The sequence below is a fragment of the Phacochoerus africanus genome, chromosome 3 (assembly GCF_016906955.1).
Source record: "Phacochoerus africanus isolate WHEZ1 chromosome 3, ROS_Pafr_v1, whole genome shotgun sequence".
NCBI classification, from domain to species: domain Eukaryota; kingdom Metazoa; phylum Chordata; class Mammalia; order Artiodactyla; family Suidae; genus Phacochoerus; species Phacochoerus africanus.
In genome coordinates, this window is record NC_062546.1 from 38,065,099 (window position 1) to 38,080,160 (window position 15,062).

General features: G+C 46.0%; 1 protein-coding gene and 1 long non-coding RNA gene across 5 annotated transcripts in view; one reads left to right on the plus strand and one right to left on the minus strand.

Annotated features, from left to right (window-relative positions):
• Window positions 1–2,821: 2,821 nt before the first annotated feature.
• LOC125122110 (uncharacterized) lies at window positions 2,822–4,448 on the minus strand. The gene is made up of 2 exons (XR_007133699.1): window positions 4,055–4,448; window positions 2,822–3,657 (listed from the first exon to the last, which is right to left on the minus strand). It is a non-coding gene; the product is annotated as an uncharacterized LOC125122110 (long non-coding RNA).
• Window positions 4,449–4,568: 120 nt separating this feature from the next.
• The window catches only part of KIF16B (kinesin family member 16B), a 306,258-nt gene continuing 295,764 nt past the window's right edge, over window positions 4,569–15,062 (plus strand). For 3 of the 4 annotated variants that reach the window (XM_047771648.1, XM_047771649.1, XM_047771645.1), the window contains exon 1: window positions 4,640–4,793. In XM_047771648.1, coding sequence (XP_047627604.1) covers window positions 4,747–4,793 — 47 coding nt within the window. In that variant the 5' untranslated portion in view covers window positions 4,640–4,746. Of the gene's footprint in view, window positions 4,794–15,062 lie in introns of all 4 variants that reach the window. The other variant, XM_047771646.1, reaches the window with a different exon arrangement.

Below are 15,062 nucleotides of genomic sequence, written 5' to 3' on the forward strand. Positions count from 1 at the left end.
GGTCTCCTGAAGGTTACCACTAGTCACAAGGAGCAGACATCACCATGAAGGATTTTGGTTTTTCTAGGTATGAGGAGATGGGCACATAAAATCTTCTAAAAATAACAGACTATCTGAAGACCTGTTATTCCAGTTTTCCCAGGGTACAGAGTGCCTCACTCCTGGTCTCCACCCTGAGCTCTGCTCATGAGGTGCTGTGGGTCAGCAGCTGCTGTGGTTTATAATTTAACCCATGTAGAGGCTGATGGCAAGTGCCAAACTTCAGTTCACACTTCTTTCTAGGAAAACAGATGGGTTTCTGAGATGTCAGTTGTGTTCTATATTCCAATTTATGTGTGCCAGTCTGCTGTTTATCAAGGTGTTTTAGAAGTCATGTTTGTGAGAGAGTAAATCAACTTTATTCCTTACAGGCTGGAGGGAAAATACATAACTATACATATAGCTGATAGGAATATGTACCGCTTTCCCTGATAATGGTATTTCAAGATGATTCAAACATTTTGAGGTGCAGTGAAAATTCTATTCCAGTGTTATGTCACTTTGAAATGAAGACACTAGGTCTCAGGGGGCTTAAATCACTCACAACTATTTGGCAGTAATGAGATTCCTAAACATCAGGACACACACACACACACACACACACACACACAAGAATTCTGCAATAAATGAAGACCCAAATAAGCTACATCAGAAAAAGCAAACAGAATTAATCCAACACACAAGTACACCTTAATGGTGAGGTTAACATTTCAGTCTCATTTATTACCATTTCGGTTTTAACCTTGGCCTCAGAATCTGTATTTCTTTCTCTCTCTCTCTTTTTTTTTTTCTTTTTGAAAATAGGAATGCCCATCACTGACCCAAATAAATTTCTAGATTGTAGGCTCTTTTTTTTGTCTTTTGTCTTTTTAGGGCCACACTCTCGGCATATGGAGGTTCCCAGACTAGGGGTCTAATTGGAGCTACAGCAGCTGGCCTACACCACAGCCACAGCAAATTGGGATCTGATCTGTTTCTGCAAACTACACCACAGATCACCGCAACACCAGATCCTTAACCCACTGAGCAAGGCCAGGGATCGAACCCGAATCCTCTTGGTTCCTAGTTGGATTTGTTTCTACTGCCCCAAGACAGGAACTCCTAGATTATAGGCTCAAATATTTTTGTGCCTTGAGCCCCTTTGGTTGTCTGGTGAAAGCGACATTTTCAGAATAACATTTTAAAATGCATAACATAAGATACATGAGATTAAAAGTGAAATCAACTACAATGGAACACAGTGAACAAGATATAAGAAAAATAAATTTGTAATAGAATAACATGGTTATCTTAAAAACAAGACAGCGTCAGTCTCATGACTACTGTAATTTCAAAATAACAACTGATTTTTTTTTGTCTTTTTTGCCATTTCTTGGGCCGCTCCCTCGGCATATGGAGGTTCCCAGGCTAGGGGTCCAATCGGAGCTGTAGCCGCCAGCCTATGCCAGAGCCACAGCAACGCGGGATTCGAGCCGCATCTGCGACCTACACCACAGCTCATGGCAACGCCGGATCCTTAACCCACTGAGCAAGGGCAGGGACCGAACCCGCAACCTCATGGTTCCTAGTCGGATTTGTTAACCACTGCGCCATGACGGGAACTCCACAACTGATTTTTTTTTTTTTTTAACAATTTGAGAATGCTGAAAAGATTCCAATTGAACAGAAAAATATCTGTGATTTCTAGAGGTGCCAAAATCTCTGGTATTACTAAAGCTAATCTATTTTACTTAGAGGCTATTACAGGTGTAATTTGTTTTTCCCTCATCTGAGTTCAAGGACCTTCTGGTAATTTGTAATTTTAGTGGCTCCCATATATACCAGCTCCTGGTGGGTGACTGCGCCCACTCACCTCTCCCCCCTCCAACATTGATGCTGGGTCTGCTCTATTCGGCCAATAGTACATCATCAAAATGAGCTCCAACAGAGTCATTGGGCTTCCCTCAGGGAAGGCTGCCTTGCCCAACCAAGAATCTGGCCCAAACTTTTTGAGGTTGAAAAAGAGAAAGAGGCACAGGCTTTCCAATCATCCCAATTGAGCTCAACCTCCAGCCCCTGGCTCCATAAAGTGAGACTAAACAACCCACAGATTTGTAAGAAATAATAAATGTTTTGTTTTGTTTTTGTCTTAAGCTGCTAAATTTGGGACTGTTGTGCTGGGATACATAACTGATGTGGACCCCTGAAGTTTCTCCACTGACCCTTTGGACCTCACATTGAGACACGTGTTTCCCACTATTCATAAGACATGTAAGTATTTCAAAGCTCCCACACTGCTTAGAGATCACTAACACCTGGCTCCCCTCGTGTGGGTTGCAGCCAGCAGCATCCACAATCCCCAGAGTTTTGGGGAAATGCAGTATCTCAGGTTTCACCCCAGAAACTGCCCAGATTCTGCACGTTCATAAGACTCCTCAGGTGGTTTGTATAGGCCTTAATGTTTGCGAAGTACTAGGAAGTATGCACTTTAACGTTTGAGAAGATGAGCCAACTCCTTATCTTATAGTTAATCTTCCTTTTCAGAGACTTCCTTACTCTCGGTTGGAAATATTCTCTGGCTATGTTTCTTTTCCCTCTGGTGTGAGATGAAGGCTTTACCGCCTCATACTCAAAAACTCCAGGAGTGCTGGGTGGGGCCACAGTGTCTGCAGGGTTGCTAAGGTCTGTTTTGTTAAATGGAAAAGTCACTAACAGACTGAGAGTTACAGGCATGTGGAGGGCGTTAGGAATAACTAACACATGAATAAATGAGTGAAACCTTCCAAACAACCAACCAAAAAAGCCGCAGACACAAAAAACCGCTTTAATATGTAATCTAGAATTCCTCCTACAAAGTTTGTGTAATTTGTTGTCTTTAAGAATTGGGCTGGCTTTGCCGGCTCTGGGCCCCTTGCCAGTTCAGTGCGCTGAGACCTGCGACCCGGACAGGGTGGTCGCGGGCTTGGATGACAGTGGCTCGCGTGGATGTCAGGCCACACTCTCCGAAGAGGTCCGCGCCGATTGTCCCGACGCAGCTCCCATATATAGTGGCCCCACCCCTGCCTGGGCAGCCCAGGCGCCGTGCCAGCTTCTTCCCGGAGTCTCTAACTCGCCCGCCGCTACCGCGCATGCCCGGCCCTTTCCGGAATCCGGTACTCCTGGTTTTTCCGCAGCCGCGTAGTCAAATCCGCACTCAGCGCCGTGCTTCTCAGGGGAAAAACCCACGATTTTCAGGGCTCTGGAAACACACGGATTGCTGATTCCAGGTCAGCCTGCGGGCTCTAGGGAAGCTGATGAGATCATTATTCCTTGTCTGGTGGGTCACAAGTTTGCAGACATCATCTCACTTAATGCCTTGGCCAACTCCAAGGAGTTGTTCCTAATTTGCAGATAAAGCAAAAGCCTTAGAGGTGCTCAGTGATGCAGACTGGACGACTCCCAAAGCTCGTGTTGAAGCTGAGGCTTAAAACTGGACGACTTCCAAAGTTAGTGTTGAAGCTGAGGCTCAAACACAGGAGCCCGGCCTTCACACCTTGCGGCCTCCATTGCTGCTGGGCTTGCTGTAGGAGCAGCCCCTCCGACCCTTGTCCAGCTGCCTTCCTCAGAACCAAGACCACTGCCAGCCAGCTCCTGGGTGCCCTGAGGGTGTGAAATACTTTCGAGGAGGGGGAGAGGAGCATTGTGGCTCCACTAGGAATGTGGTAGGCCCTTGGGTGTGTGTGAACAAATGCCCCAATGAACGCATGAATGCATAACGGGCTGAAAGAATGAAAGTATATTCTCGGGGAGAACGGAGCGGGACAGGGACTCACGAAAAAAGAGCGTTGGACTTCACTTCTATCAGAGACCCTAAGCCGCGAGGAGAGTGTCGCCCCCACCGCTAACTCCCTTAAAATTAAAACTACTAAACTGCAACGTAAGTGCAAAAAAAGTCCCATTAAGAACTGATTTCGGCCGATATAGCATTTAAAACCTCTAGTACCCTTTTTATTTTCATTTTTTGTTATCTCGGAATTGAGGGGTCCAAGACACATACCTGGTTGGCCTTAGAGTAGTGGAGAAGTCCTCAGCGGAGCTGCACGCTAACAATCTGTGATAATCTTTTCTATGCCTCACTTTCTTGCTCAGTAAATTAGATTAGCTAACTCCTGCACTGTAGGGGTAAAACTAGGTCTTCCATAAGGGCCGGGAAACTGTTTTTGGTAATTTGACCACAGGACTGTGATCCTTGCGTTGGACCTAAATTACTACGAATCCCTCTTCTTCCTCCCCATTTTTTCAAGGGATGAGGTTGGGTTTTAAACTCTCCTGAAATCACCCCATCCCTGTCGCCCTGGTCGACTCACAGGCCACTGCCTGCAGCTTGAAATACATGGGATTTCTAGACCTCAGGCGACGGCTCCGACCTTTGTAGCCCAGCCCGCAGCCATCCCGGCCCCGCCCAGACACCGCGGTCCCGCCCTCCGCACCTCCCGGCCCCGCCCCTCCGCGCCTCCGGGCCGCCGCCAAACACGGGTGCGCGGATCACGCGGGCCGGAGCCGCTCTGGGCATGCTCAGTGGCTGGGCAGGTGGGGCCGCCGCGGGCCGCCGGGTCCGGCGGGAGCCGAGGGGCGGGGGCAGAGGGGGAAGTGGGCGGGAGCCGCGGGCCGAGTCTGGAGGATCGCCGGCTGCCGCAGGGCGCTGGGCAGGTGTGAGCCCACGCGGGCCGGGCTGGGCCGGCATGAGCAATGGCATCGGTCAAGGTGGCCGTGAGAGTCCGGCCCATGAATCGCAGGTGAGAGGGGGCGGGGCGCAGGCGGCTCCCCGACACGTCTCCAGTCCCCACCGGGAGGAAGTTGGTCTCCAACTCCCCTCCAAGGCCAGCCTGGACTTACGTGTCAGAATCCCGTCTCCGGCCCACTGGGCCCTGGCTATGGCCTTTGGGGGCCTGGGATACTTGAAGCTTTGCTGTCCCTTTTACGCTCCCCTGGACGGGGTAAAGAGTTTACGGGACGGCGGAGAAGATTCCTATGAACTCTGCTTGGTGCCATTAATTTAAAGAAGTTTGCTTGTTCCTCCTTTATAAGGCATGAAGGGATCACTTTCAGGAAGATAGAAATCCATGAGCGTGGTCATGGGGGTACCAGAGCTGTCAGGCAAAGTCCCCTCAATTATGCCAACTCAGAAGTTCGCTATTAACAGTGTTACTCTTTAATCCTTTAGTAGGAGATGATTTGTATCCCCTGAATGTGAACCCTAACTTCTGATCAGTAGTTTAACAGTCTTTAACTTCAGGTTAAAGAGTGGATGGGAAAACTTTGACAAAGTTTTGTTTCCTGGAAAGAAAAAAAAAATCAAGGACACTTAAGTGCACGTGTTTGAAATACGCTGAGGGGGAGGGAGGCGGGGGGGGGGGAGGGGGATTCTAAACACATTTAGAATTTAACCTTGTATGATTCTACACAGTAATGCTTTTCATAATGAATTGACTGCATTCTCTGAAGAATAAGCTGTGGGTCCTTTTCAGTGACCATTTTATAATCAGTTAAGAAAGAGGCTTTAGAAAAGTTACTTTTTAAATTTCAGGTGTAACTTTAAAGGATGAAGTAGATCTGAATGGGATGTGTCCTTCTCATTTGATAGAAGGGGTTCATACCGGGCATTTATTTTTATTTGCTTCCAAAGCAAGTTGGACATTTGACTTACCATATGCCCTTTGCTACTTAGGTTGTATTGACTTTGGAGGTCATTGTTTGTTTGTTCTGACAGCTGATTAGGGCAGCAGAGGATCATAAAATCTAGACATTGCCAGAACCATCTTTGACTCATCTGAATCTGTTTTTCTTTTGGCAAGTAGGGAGTTATTATTCTGGTTTGTAAACTATTGGAAATGAGTGCTTTTGTAATTTTTAAGTTATTTCTAAAGTTTTTTAGGGAAGGAATTTGACTTTTTTGTAAGTCTTAGGAATATGTATATTTCTATGTATATTTAGTCATACAAGACAAGTGGACCCCAAAGTTGTTTAGATGGTTTTAAAATATTTTCTTTGTTTTGGAGTTTTACGGAAAGTTCTTTTCCTTCTTTGAAATAAAGAAGCTTTGGAGCACATGCTCCGAGGTCATATCGGGGAACTTTAGAAAGCAGTTATTAAGCACCTGCCAGCACTTATTGAGTGTTGTGCTGAGTGCTGTCTGGGGGACAGGGTAAAGGAGGTCTGATGAGTGTCTTCTAGGACCTCCTAGAAGGGGAGGGACTGCATGCTGGTGGGACTCATAAAACACTGGGTGCCCCAGGAAGAATGCTGCCATGTGTTCCTTGACAGTGCTTGGAGCCCAGGTACGTGGAAGGACTGTAGGAAATGGGTCCAAAAGCCAGGTACTTCCAGGAGGTAGGTAGATGTGATGACATTTGTGTTCTCACTGTGCTGGTGGCATCAGGATTAGGCCAAGAGGTAAGGAAGCAGTAGTCTAGGCCATAGATAGAGATGGAAAGATCCATGGAGACAGTTGGTAGGAATTGACAGGGTTTGGCAGTTTAGTGGATGGCAAAGAGGGGAAAGGGGAAGAACACAAGGTCACTGACTGAGGTTTTGTTAGTGAAGTTCAAGTGCCCGATGCACAGTGAGGCCAAACAAACCAAAACATTGGAGTTTGGAGCAGAGAAGGGTTTGTTGCAGGCCATGCAAGGAGACAGGTGGCTCTTCCCCCCACCCCCCGCCAAAGCCCAAACAAAATGGTAAAGCATTTGAAAAGCCAGGTTTTGGGGTGGGGGGGGATGGCGGTTGCTGGGTAAGTGATCAACTCAAGCACAGTTCTGATTGGTTGATGGTGAGATCACAAGGCAACACCACAGGTTTTAACATTATCCATCCTTAGGCTACATGCTCAGGATCATCAAGTAGTTAATTTCTTCCTTTTGGCGATGATTTTATTATCTGTAAAACAACTCAGGAGATGTTCATCACATACTGTTATCTAGGTTCTTCAGAGAAGAGCTAAAGCGGAGGAGGCTCTGGGGGAAGGGCCTGCCCTGGGAAGACCCCTTAGGGTCCTGCTGGGTTACAGTTTGATGCTCTAGGAGGTGGAAGAGGTCTGGGGAAGGTGGAAGGTCAGGTGGGTGCAGTAAGTGTCAAGTAGAAGCATGGTGTGCAGTGCTGGGTGAGTGCTGCCCACGCGTTGACCCTGTTCATTTTCTCAAGTGTGGGAAGGACGTCCCCCTCTTTCTGGTGTTCAGTAGACTGTTAGAAACGTGGGTCTCAGGTGATCCGAGGATCGGCCTTTGGAGATGTTTTGCACGTAGATGACAGTGTAAGAATGTTAGAGTGAGGGGATTTCTCAGGAGGGAAAAATTTCATTTTTATGCATAAAGCACAGATATACAGTAGATGAAACAAAAGAAGCAAGATGTTTAGGGTGAGAAGAAAAGGGAATCAGGGATTGGACACTGGAACATGCTTCTCTTTAGGATTCCAGAGGGAAGGTTGGCTTGCAGCTTGTGGAGGAGAACCAGCATAGCAGGTGCTCATGACAGGCAAGGAGAAGGGTTTCCCAAAGGAAGTGGCGGGTGTTGGTGTCAGGTGTTACCGAGACAGAGTTGTCTGTTGCCGAGAGGTGCTCTGATGATGCCAGTGAGATGAGGTCCTTGGTCTTGGAGACATGAGCATTGGTAACCTTCCAAAGAGCAGTTTCAGGGAGAGACAGTGATTCAGAAGTTGGGAGTGAATTGGAAAGAGATATACAAGTAGCCATCCAAATGTACTTGGCTTAACTCAGGATGAAAGACTTGCAAGTTACAGCGGCCCAAAGAAACTATTTTTCACCAGTGAGAATGGTGACTGTTGTCTGAACATCCAGTGTTGGGAAAGGCATGGCGACGGAATCATGAAGGGCCTAGATCTCTGAAATGTCCATACTGGGAAATTTGCCAGTAGTTGTCAAGGTTAGACATTTATAAACTCTTTCATTGGGAAATTTCATTTCCAAGATTTTATTTTATGGATTATTTTCCCACCTGCCACGATGTATGTGTAAGGATATTTCTGCATCATTGTTTAAACCAACAAAACATCATAAATGACCTAAATATACAGTGATGGGGGATTTGTTGAGTTATGGCCTATTTGTTTGGTAGAATGCTATTTAGTATTTACAAAAGAATATGTTAATCTTAAATATTCAAAGATAGGGGGATTGAGTGAGAAAAGCAAGATAGCCATACATACACACTGTGGTAGCATTTTGTGAATGTGTTTTCTATTTTTGTTTTTTTGGCTATACCCACAGCATGTGGAAGTTCCCCAGCCAGGGATCAAACCCTTGCTACAGCAGTGACAATGCCAGATCCTTAACCCACTGAACCACCAGGAAACTCCTGAATGTGTGTGTTAAAAAATGTGTATCTCATGTGGTACAAAAAAAGAAAGGTTTTTTCCACCTGTGAAGAGAACCCTTAGGATTTACTCTCTTAACAGCTTTCAAACATGGCATACAGCAGTGTTAACTACATTTGTCATGTTGTACATACATCCCCACAACTTATTTATCTTATAACTTAAAGTTTGTATCTTTTTTTTTTTTCCTCGTCTTTTTTAGGGCTGCACTTGTGGCATATGGAGGTTCCCAGGCTAGGGGTCTAATTGGAGCCAAAGGTGCTGGCCTATACCACCACCACAGCAATGTGGGATCCGAGCTGTGTCTGCCACCTACACCACAGCTCACGGTGATGCTGGATCCCCAACCCACTGAGCAAGGTCAGGGAGTGAACCCGCATCCTCATGGATAGTAGTCAGATTAACTTGTACTGTGTGGCAGTGGGAACTGCAGCACAAATATGGTTTATTTTTCTGAGTTTTGTGGTTGTTACTTGTTTGTTTTGGCCTTATTAGTTTTAGATTCCACCTATAAGTGTGATCTATACAGTATTTCTCTGACTTCTTTCAGTATTCATCCATGTTGCTGTAAATGGCGGGACTTCCTTTTTCACGACTGAGTAATATTTGCACATACCCATTCACATGTCTTCTTTTGGGCATTTAAATTGTTCTTGGCTGCTGTAAATAAGCATACAGGTGCCGAAGGCAAAGAGGAAGAAAGCAACAGGGAGGAAAGGCCTGGAGGGGTTGGGAGGTGGGGATGGCATTACAGTTGGACTATTGAAGAATGGGGTGAGGGGGTGAGATGCTGACTCTTTGAGCCTGTGCTCAGAGCCAGTCCTCCTTGAAAGAAATATGAAGGGCTTGATTAAGGACCAGATGTGATGAATTTGTTTTTTGTACTATCCAGGGGGAGGAAATTTCCCTCTCTACTTCTCTCTTGAGTTCTTGTGGTTGGACTAACAATAAAATTGGTACAAGGCAGATTGACAGGAGAAAAAGACCCAAATTTTCATCTTCTGCATGAAGGTCTCAGAAACAGGATCTAAGAAGTGGCCAGAGCAGACAGCATTTACCCTTTTTAGGCAAAGAATCAAGTTTGCAAGGAATTGATAGGACAAAGAAACTTAGGTTTGGTATGCCCGATTGGTGAAGAACCTAAACAGAATTTGTGCTTGAGGTAGTCAATTAAAGCAGTAACAAAGCCCCAAATTCCATATCTTTGGCAGGAAGGGTCTCCTGATGCAGAGAGTACACCTGTCACATGACACATTTAGTTTCTGCTTTCAGGGAGACAGGAGAGTGAGAGTGACTCTCTTACATGGGTGGTTTCTTAAGTAAGTTTTTTTTTTTTTTTGTCTTTTTGCTATTTCTTTGGGCCACTCCCGCGGCATATGGAGGTTCCCAGGCTAGGGGTCGAATCCGAGCTGTAGCCACTGGCCTATGCCAGAGCCACAGCAATGTGGGATCCGAGCCGCATCTGCAACCTACACCACAGCTCACGGCAACGCCCGATCATTAACCCACTGAGCAAGGGCAGGGACCGAACCCGCAACCTCATGGTTCCTAGTCAGATTCGTTAACCACTGCGCCACGACGGGAACTCCTCTTAAGTAAGTTTAACTTAAAACAATCAATATGCCGTGAAAGTGCATTTTGGGGTGACCCTGAACCCCAACAGAAGCTATGTGATTATGTGACAGACATAATAGTTTGAAATTTGGAAGAGGTATTACTTTCTTTTCTTTTTTTTAAGGGCCTCACCCACAACATATGGAGGTTCCCAGGCTAGGGGTCTAATTGGAGCTATACTTGCTGGTCTATGCCACATCCACAGCAATGCAGGATCCAAGCCGCATCTTCGGCCTACACCACAGCTCATGGTGACCTAATCCACTGAGCAAGGTCAGGGATCGAACCTGCGACCTCATGGATGCTAGTCAGATTTGTTAACCAGTGAGCCATGATGGGAACTCCGAGCTATACTTTCTATTGCATGATAGCGGCTCCTTTTATTCAGAGCTTGCTCTGTGCCAGAGGTACAAAACCTAATTTAATCTTTGCAGTAATCTTAGCAGGTAGAGACTTTTACTGTCATGCTGTTTTACAGGTTGAGAAAGACAGCTTGCCCCACAGTCGGTTTCTTAGGGCAGTCATAGCTGTGCTTTTTATTTATTTAGTCTTTTTTTTTTTTTTTTTTTTTTAAGGGCAGCACCCATGCCATATGGAAGTTCCCAGGCTAGGGGTCAAACTGGTACTGCAGCTGCTGGCCTACACCACTGCCACAGCAGAGTGGGATCTGAGCTGCATCTGTGATGACCTGCGCCACAGCTCACGGCAACACAGGATCCTTAACCCACTGAAAGAGGCCAGGGATTGAACCAGAGTCCTCATGGGTACTAGTCGGGTTTGTTACTGCTGAGCCACGAAGGGAACTCTTGTGTTTTTTAAAATGAGTAAGGTGTTGGCAGAAAGTTCATTCATTCGTCATTTTTATGGGCAAAAGCTTAACTTTTATGAATTGTCTGTAGCTTTTTGTTTGTGATTATATCCATGGTCCTGATGCTTAGTCTTTTCTTTCTCACTGGCTTCATTTTTACAATCTTAATGAGATTAAACAATTTTTTTTCTTCTGAAGAGACAAAAAAAATGATATTTTGGTAACTAATTTTATTTCCTGTTGGTTTCAGTTGCATGTTTTTTCATGAAACAAGAGCTGATTCTTCAGGGCCGTGTATCTTTCCCCTTGACCTTCCAGTGTTAATACAATCTAGGTCTGAGGGCAGACAGCCTGGGTTCCAGTTTTAAGTGTCATTTACAAGCTGGGTCAGTTTGAGCAAGTGACTTCATTGTTCTAAGCCTCAATTCTGTCATCTGCAAAATGGCGATGATACTCATACGTACCTTGTTAAGTTGTGACACAAGATCTTTTTCAAATTTTTTTTGCTGTAATTCACATTAAGAGACATTTTAAATTGAAACTTTGTAGATATGTAAAAGGTTTATGAGGTGTTACATGCAATTCATTCATATTTTCTATTCCATCCTATTTTTTTCTATTCTGTCTCATTTAAAAAATTGCAGTTTTTGGAGTTCCTGTTGTGGCTCAGAGGGTTAAGATCCTGACTAGTATCCATAAGGATGTGGGTTTGATCCCTGGCCTCACTCACTGGGTTGGGGAAACCAGCATTGCCACAAGCTTCAGTGTAGGTCGAAGACATAGCTTGAATCCCACGTTGCTGTGGCTGTGGCATAGGCTGGCAGCTGCAGCTCTGATTCTACCCCTAGTCTGGGAACTTCCATGTGCTGTGGGTGCGGCCCTAAAAAGACAAAGACAGAAAAAAAAGTTCTACCAAAAAAAAATTTACTGACTAATGGCAACAGACCAGAAGTTAGCTTTATAACATGTTCTCTTATCTGATGAGGCAAGTCCTTCCCTGCCTTCTATTTTGTGACTGTTCTCAGCCTTTCAGGTAGAATCTGGTGTCATGTTCATTAAGTTGAAAAGAAAAAAAAAATGCCAGTGGTGTTTTGACTGGAGTTGACATCTGTAGAGGGCCCTGAAGTTTTCCCATTTTATTTGATTTTATTTATTTATTTTGGTCTTGCTGGTGGCATGCAGAAGTTCCCAGGCCAGGGATCTAACCTGTATTGCAACAGTAACCAGAGCCACTGCCGTGACAGCACCAGATCCTTAACCCACTCCGCCACAAGGGAACTCCAGAAGTTTTCCCATTTTAAGAGCAGGGGTGGTATTTCTGTTGTGGTTCAGTGGGGTAAGAACCCTACAGCATAATTTCCATGGAGATATAGTTTGATCCTTGGTCTTGCTCAGTGGGTTAAGGATCCAGCATTGCCTCAAGCTGTGGTGTAGGTGGGGTTCAGATCTGGTGTGGCCGTGGCTGTGGCAGGCAGCTACAGCTCTGATTTGACCCCTAACCTGGGAACTTTTCAAAAGCAGCAGGTGCAGCAATAAAAAGAAAAAAGAAAAAAAGAGCAGGAGTGTCGTGGAAAATAGCCGACTGTGGCCTCTGGGGTCTGTGATGATGATGATGAGGACAGCCTCCCTATTGAGGATGGGAGGCTGTCGAGATGACCGTGCTCTTCATCTTGGCAACTTCATTTCCCTTCCCACCAACTCACTGACAGCGGGCCTTTCACCCCCTTTCCCTGAGTGGAACCTGAGACCTCCTTAGATAATAAAAGCAGGGCTGAGCTGGCTTCTCATCCCTCCAGGGCCCTTTGCTTGGTAACTTGTTGCCCTGGGGCTCCCTGACAACAGAAGCCCTTGGCCTCAGGGGACAGCTGGGCCAGTGGCAGAGAAGACACATCACACATCACACACACAACAATGGAGTCTGTGCAGGGTTAAGAGGGAGTCTCGAAGAGATTCTGGAGGCTGGAGGAGGAGATTTCCAGGGTCTCATAGATGAGAGGGTGGAGTTTGAACTGAGCTCTGAAGGGATCATGACAGTAACCATTTAGAGGGTGTCCGTGGAGTGCCTGGCTGGTGCTCTTTGTAAGTCAGCACAATCACTCCCGTTCTGCAGATGCGGAGTGAGGGCTCAGAGATGGAAACAGCTTGCCTGAGGTCACACAGCTCTGTCACTGCCGAGTTTGGGTCTGAGCTGAAGCCTCTTTCACTCTCATTTCTAAAGCCCCTCCATTGAACAGAAGACTCAGATGAGAGGGGGGCAGAGGGGTGGCTGGCAGGTGGCATCAAGTACAGTCACCAGGCGTCTTAGACTAACCGGAGCTTCTTGTAAGGATTAGTTGAGAGGTGGGTGATGTGAGGACATTTCTTTGTTAGCTTGGGAGTTTGGGCTTTCTTGTTTCAGTCCTGTGCTGGCCATTGTCCTAGCGCTGGCTGCACACAGCTACTTAAATGAACATGGAATAAAATTTAAAACATAGTTACTTAGTTGTACAAGTCACATTTCAAACGCTCAGCAGCTACATATTGAATAGCAGTAGATAGCTTGTCCGTTATTGTGGAACATTCTGACAGCCTGCGCTGAGCTGGGTTTGAACCCCAGCTCTGTGCCTTGACACTTTGCTCAGCTGTTCTGCGCTTTGGTTTCTTCATCCATTGGAGGGAGATCTTCTCAGGACCCACCTGGATGGGGGAGATGGTGATGGAATGAAGTAGCATTTGCTACCAGTATCGGGCTCTGTAGATCTTGGCTGTTATCATCAGGCACCGGGAGCTACCGATGGCTTTAAAACAGTGTTGTCATTAGCCAGTGAGTGGAGTTTCACTGTGAAATAGCAGAGAAGTAACCCTGCCAGCTCCAGCAACGGCAAACTTTTATTGATTGTTTTCTGAGTGCTGCGTCAGGTGCTTTTTACGCACTATAATCCCGCCCACTTTCCCACCGCTTTCTGCAATGCTGGACCGTGAGGCCTCAGATGTCCTGGGAATGGGCAGAGGCCTGTGCAAGAAGTCCATACAGAGAACTGAGGTACGACCCCTGACAGCGGGATTCTGGACTCCGTTGGGGTTGTAAGTAACAAGAAAGGGCAGTCAAAGTATGAAACGTACAACAACAAAAAAACCCCCCAAAAGACGCTTTCACAGTATTTTCTAATCGTGAAACTAATGTATGCTTATATTAAAAAAAAAGTGTTCCAAAAATTGTACCAAAGAAATCAAATCGAAAATGGCTCATAAATTCCATGATCCAGAGAGAAACCCTCTTTAGTCTTGGTGCATTTGGATCCAGTCTTTTTTTTTCCTGTTGGTGTAGCAGCATAAATTATAACTGTGTTATAGACTGTTTTTTGCCTCTGTAAGAGACATTCTCAAGACCAATAAATAGGCCAGAGGTGAAGAATCAGATGTTGAGTAGTTGGGGGCCCTCCTAAGTGAAGGAATGACCTTTCCCAAGGTCAGGTTGCAGGATGAGCTGGTCAGGGTGGAGCTCCATGGTAGTCAGTGAAGCTGGCTCAGGATGCTGGTGGCTGATCCAGGAAGTAGTGACACAGGTGAGTTACCAGCTCTGTGGAAGCCCATCTGGAGGTGAGTTACTTGAAGGTGATAGTAGCTGTGGTGGCTGTGACTTGTCTCTGAGGAGGACCAGAGTCAAGAAGTGCCCATTTAGGTCTGAAGCTGACCTAGTTTACACATTCTCATCTCATGATTAATTTCCTAAATTATTTAAATATATAATCAGTTATTTCAATCTTTTCTATTTTTGTGGATTTGGGAATTGGGATGCAATTTTTTTTTTTTCTTTTTAGGTGGCATATGAAGTTCCCAGGCTAGGGGTCAAATTGGAGCTGTAGCTGCCACTCACAGCCACAGCAATGTGGGATCTGAGCCATATCTGCAAACTACATACACCACAGCTCACAGCAATGCTGGATCCTTAACCCGCTGAGCTAGGCCAGGGATCGAACCTGCATCCTCATGGTTACTAGTCGAATTCATTTCCTCTGCACCACAATGGGAACTCTGTGATGCAATCTTGTAAGGTCAGTTTTGTGAAAGAAAATATGTTCTAGTTAGACTTCTGTCCTGGGGGAGGAGTGATAGTGCCTCCCAGTACCCAGCCCCTTCCCCAGGACGGAGCCTCTGGCCTGTTTCGGTGTCCTGGACTGCCTTTTGTCCTGCTACAGTGACATTGACCATCATGGAAAAATCCTTCCTGAGAAGGTGGTCACCATTCCCATGGCTTTGGCCCAGTGAGTCC